The sequence below is a fragment of the Zootoca vivipara genome, chromosome 2 (genome assembly GCF_965207765.1).
Source record: "Zootoca vivipara chromosome 2, rZooViv2.hap1.1, whole genome shotgun sequence".
NCBI classification, from domain to species: domain Eukaryota; kingdom Metazoa; phylum Chordata; class Lepidosauria; order Squamata; family Lacertidae; genus Zootoca; species Zootoca vivipara.
The window spans coordinates 116366096-116371627 of NC_142584.1; the positions used below are offsets into that span (position 1 = coordinate 116366096).

General features: G+C 49.4%; 1 protein-coding gene across 2 annotated transcripts; it reads right to left on the minus strand.

Annotated features, from left to right (window-relative positions):
- Positions 1-20: 20 nt before the first annotated feature.
- Positions 21-4957, minus strand: LOC118080193 (uncharacterized). 2 transcript variants are annotated; one of them, XM_060269811.2, is made up of 3 exons: positions 4745-4957; positions 3320-3446; positions 21-2962 (listed from the first exon to the last, which is right to left on the minus strand). In XM_060269811.2, exons 2-3 carry the CDS (start codon positions 3348-3350, stop codon positions 2124-2126), a joined length of 870 nt encoding a protein of 289 aa, XP_060125794.2. In that variant the 5' UTR covers positions 3351-3446; positions 4745-4957; the 3' UTR covers positions 21-2123. The 2 variants fall into 2 exon arrangements, with proteins under 2 accessions (XP_060125794.2, XP_034961013.3); XM_035105122.3 differs by having other exon boundaries at positions 21-2965; positions 4745-4948.
- Positions 4958-5532: the final 575 nt, after the last annotated feature.

Genomic DNA, 5532 nt, shown 5'->3' on the forward strand with positions numbered 1-5532 from the left:
AACTGAACCAAGACTAACTCTTTTTAAAAGTCATTTTATTTTTGTAGGGGCGAAAATCCTTTCCTCTTCCATATGCCCCCCCCCACCTCAAATCTCTCCCCCCCAACCCTCCAGAGCAGATTTGGGGACACCTCATGGAAATATTGAGCTGACTATCACCCATAATATGTAAAACAGCAAGACAGAGAACTGTTACATCACCACCAAATCTCCAAACTTTTGCAAAGGAAACGGAGAGGAATAGGAGGTACGGAAAGAAAACGGAAGATATAACCCCTTACATATTCCCCGTATAAAATTCCCACATTGATCCTTTTTAATCGTATTGACTTTAGTCCTCCTGATATTAAATTGATGCCAGTCATCCTTCTCGGGATCCTTCACCGGGAAACTATTTCCCTTAGCTGCTACCAAAAATATATAGACAATTCATACAATAGCTGTACAAAATAGGTAATACAAAACCGGGGAGGTTACAGGGGCTTGGGGGATATTAGCAAACATTTCAAATCATCTGGTCGTTCCTAAGTTGTTTTGGACTAGAATTCCCATGTAGTCTGGTGCTGGTGGGAGTTCAAGATGTCTGTCATATCCCTGCTTCCAAGTCTGGGTATCAGGTTTGCGTTGCACATTCAGATCTAGCTGCCATCATCTTATTTAAAAAAGAGAGAAAAGTGCCACCTTATCCTTTGCTACCTGCCTGTTTTAGAAATGTTAAGAAAATGACCTTGGGATTATTATTACCCTTCACCCGAAGACCCCAGGGCGGATTGCGACAATTAAAACACAAACTTAGTTTTTAACGGGACGGGGTTGAGTTGGATCAGCTCGTATGTCTTTTAGCTTGTATTCTTGCTTTTACACTTTCTTCGTAAGTCGTTTTCAGTTCTCTTTGCTGGAAAAAAAGAGGGCGTGGAACATGGGTAGGCAAACTAAGGCCCGGGGGCTGGATCTGGCCCAATCGCCTTCTAAATCCAGCCCGGGGACGGTCCGGGAATCAGCATGTTTTTATATGAGTAGAATGTATTATTTAAAATGTACCTCTGTGGGGCCTGCCTGGTGTTTTTACATGAGTAGAATGTATTATTTTATTTAAAATGCATCTCTGGGTTATTTGTGGGGCATAGGAATTCGTTCATCCCCCCCCCCCTTCCAAATATAGTCCGGCCCCCGACAAGGTCTGAGGGACAGTGGACCGGCCCCCCTGCTGAATAAGTTTGCTGACCCCTGGCCTGCAAGAACGGGATTTCTGTTCTCGCCTGTCTAGCAATGTGGCGGTCAGCAGAAACAGCAGAGTTGAAACAGGTTAATGGGTTTGGTCGCTTGTCAAAGATGGGCGGGAAAGGGAACAGGCAAGCACAATATCCTTGCATTGCAGGGGGTTGGACTAGATGACCCATGGGTCCCTTTCAGCCCTATACAGTGGTACCTCGGGTTACAGATGCTTCAGGTTACAGACTCTGCTAACCCAGAAATAGTACCTCGGGTAAAGAAATTTGCTTTAGGATGAGAACAGAAATCGTGCTCTGACGGTGCGGCGGCAGCAGGAGGCCCCATTAGCTAAAGTGGTATCTCAGGTTAAGAACAGTTTCAGATTAAGAACAGACCTCTGGAATGAATTTAGTTCTTAACCAGAGGTACCACTGTTAATTCTATGATCAATAAGCAGCCAGAGGCGCATTTCCATGGGAATGACAATTCCGAAGACTCGCAACCCAGGGAAGTGAGACCGTGGGCAGGATAGGGAAGGGAACACTTTTTGGGGTGGGAGCTGATCCGATTCACCCACTCACTAGAGTTGTGAGGCACCAAGAGAATTAAGAAGCCCTTCTCACTGAGGGGAAGGAAGAGTGGCATATTTAGTGCCTCCCCACCCCCACCCCAAAGCAGGGTGATTCCCCCTGTTATAAAGATTTCAGAAAAGAAAAAATCTTGAAAGGTTCTGTACACCACTGTAACACAACACAACATTCCAGCAAAAGAGGGTTTCTTCCCTGCGAGAGTTCTCTGATGTGAAGCAAGATTCTTCCCGAATCCCTTTCCACAGTCTGTTCACGTTTAGGGCATTTCCCTCGTCCTGCTAAGTCTTCCGCTGCAATATTCAGCTCCCCCCCCCCCCGCCCTCAACATTTATGTGGTTTCTCCCCCATGTGGGTTCTCTGGCGCCGACTCTCCTCCCAAGCCCGTTCCACCCTCCATAACTTAACATGGTTGCTCCCATGCTCCCCTGTGTAGATTATCTGATGAGCAGTAAGGAGCTGACTCGGACTCAGGCCCTTTCCACACTCCACGCATTTCGGGCTCAGCCCCTGTTCGCACTCCACGCATTCTGCCGTTTCTGCCTGAGCGTGTTTCTTTTTATGCCTGTTGAGACTTATGCTGCGACTGAAGCTTTTCCCGCACTCGAGGCATTTGTAGGGCTTCTCCCCGGTGTGGGTTCTTTCGTGCGCCGTGAGGATGGAGTTGCGGCCGAAGCTTTTCCCGCACTCGAGGCATTTGTAGGGTTTCTCCCCTGCGTGGCTTCTCTGATGTCTCTTAAGGGTCCCGCTCCTGTTGAAGCGCTTCCCGCACTCCACACACTCGTAGGGTTTCTCCCCCGTGTGGATTCTCTGATGTGCGGTAAGAGTCCCGCTGTCGCTGTAGCTCTTTCCGCACTCCATGCACTGATACGGTTTCTCCCCTGTGTGGGTGACGCGGTGCCGATTGTAGTCCGACCTGCATTTGAAGATCTTCGCGCACACGGGACACTGGATCCCTCGCTTGACTTTGGGATCTTGTTTGGGGATCAGGAGTTCACGGCCTTCAGTCGCCTTGGAAAGGGAGTATTTGATTTCCTCGTTCTTTGACTGCTTCGCCTTCTGCCTTTTTGATGCCTTTGGGTCCCTAAATGTCTCCCGTCCTGCTTCTTGCTTCATTGCTTCGATAGAGGGTTCCTTCTCACTTTTGCTCGCCTGCCAATCACCTGCTGGGGGCAGAGGGAACGAAAGAAAAATAAAACATGGGGGGAAAGAACAGTTCACCAAAGAAACTGGAATTAATTCAGAACAATTATAAATCATTCATTTATAACATTTGCATACAACCTTTTCCTCCAAGGAGTTTAAGGTGGCAAACATGATTCTCCCCTTCCCATTTTACACTGGTGTAAATGAGATGCTGTGTCCTTGCTAGTATACCACTGTTGTCCCAAAGGTGCTGGAAACTGTAGCTCTGTGAGAAGCAAACTACAGTTCCCAGCATTCTTTGGGGGATAACATGCGGCTCTGCCCTAGGAATCTATCCCTTCAATAGCCCTCAGCCACGGAAAAAGTACCCTTACCTGCAGAGACCTCCTTCCCCAAATCCTCCATCACGACTTCCTTGTAGAGAGTTCTTTGGCCTGGATCCAGGAGATCTCACTCCTCTTTGGGGATGTGATCACCCGCCGCCTCCAACGTCACCAGTTACTGAAAGAAAGAAAAAAGGGCTTTCAGTTTGAAATGTTTGTGGGAAATTGCAGGCAAATACAGCTAGCAAGTGTAGGGCTACCGGTAGTTAATGCACGAAGATCACAGACGCGTATTCCTAGACTCAGGTCATGTCCCTCACCTGGAAGGAACTTAATTTTCCTAGTTTGTTCATTTTCTTTTACCTTGTGTTCCCACCTTGCTCACTACAAACTCAGACCGCTATTTCACTATATTTTATATCCCAGGATTTCTGCCTGTGTTCATTTGTTGCTGCATGGATAAATGCACGAACTTGACTTTAGGAACTTTGTAAGTGAAGTATGCTACCTGTGTATTCCTGCATTGCAGAGGTCAGAGTAGATAACTTCTGGGGTCCCTTATAGCTCCCAGGTGACAACTCTGCAAAAGGAGTCAGATCCAGCAGATCAGCTTTTATTTACCCCTCCAAAGCAAAGGAGTCCAGCCAAACTCTCAATAGGGGGTCTGGAGAAGACCCCCCTTGAACAGCAGCAACCTCAGAGGGAAGGAGGGGGATAATTTATTTATTGCCACTGCCTTGAGACTTGAGCTTTAGAAGGCAAATTGGAGCCAAACAGGCTCTCTTCAGGTCCAGGAACTCTAAAAGCAGCTCCCCTGCAGCTCTAGATCATGAAAGCCGCTCCACCTCTTTCTGCGTGGCTGGTGGCCTCTCCTTCCTTGGAGGATTTTAAGCAGAGGTTGGAAGGCCAAATGTCCTGAATGCTTCAACAGAGATTCCTGAATTGCAGGGGGTTGGACTAGATGATCCTTTGGGTCCCTTCTAACTCTACAACTTCATGACACAACCCCACAGGGACTGGATGGAGCTCTTAGGAAGAAAGATCCTGCAAATAAGAAAAATGCAGTTCTGAAGTCAGTAGACCAGGGGACTCTTAATCCCAGGGTTGTGGGTTCAAGTCCCGAGATCCCTGCATTGCAGGGGGTTGGACTAGATGATCCTCTGGGCCCCTTCCGACTCTACAATTCTATACGATTTTATGGCACTTTGCAGCTGCAAAAACCAAGATTCTTGGCACAGTGGAACCCCCTTCCTTATATCCTCATTTTTTAAAAAAATTTTTTTAAAGAGGGTCTGTTTCTCCTCTTCCACGAGCAAGGCTGCTTCTTCTGCATCAAATCAGCCCCCCCCCCAGCCAAATATATCCTGGGGGGGGAGGCTTCAAGAGACTTGTGCAAGGGGAGCACCCAGCTGATGGACCCCCATTTTGCAACCTGAGCTCCTGGGTCAAAAGGAAACTGTGAGCTGGCCCCTTTACCTCTTTGGTCCTGCCCTGTGCAGCATCTGCCTCCCGGCCGAGGGACGTCGCCAGGCCTCCTTCCCCTTCCTGGAGGACCAAAGCAAGCGGCTCACTCTGACCTCCCCTCCCCCCAACGTGGCGAACTTCCTGCCCCTCTAGGAGCCGCAGCTCAGTGTTTTTAACCCTCGGAGGACTGGGCGTCTCAGAGGCTGCCTTCTCCTAGCCTTGCCCTTCGGCTGCCGTGCGCCCAGAATTTCCCGGGCAGAGACAGGGCGGGATTTTCGGGCAGCGACAAACAATTATACAGGTACTGCATACAGTACTGTATACACATACACAAACGAGCGAATGGCCGGGAAAATCCGGGCGCGTGGCAGCAGCCCCTATCGGAAGTGTTGAGTTATTGGCTATTTCCCCCCAAATGAATGAAATTAAATTATTATCATTTTTATAACCATCCTGCCCATCTGGCCAGCCAAGCGATGCTCAGGTGTCCTGCATCCCTTGGGCACCGTTCCCGAATGGAATTGAGATGCCCACCAATTGCGCCCGTATGAGAGCCCCCATCCCCAAACAGGGCTGGGGGGTTCAAGAGAGGCCCCCAAACAAGCGCCCCGGGGAACGCGCGCCCCTCGTTTTCCCCTGGCAGGAATGCCCTGGAGCGCTCCTCCTTGCTGCGCGTATGTGGCGAGGCGCGCCTCTTTTGGCTGGAGAGAAGTAAAGTGCAAGGAAGGGGTTAGGGAAGCGAGAGAGCCGAGATGCCTAGAGAGGCCTGGAAAGAGACCCCCCTCCCTCCCCCACTTCCG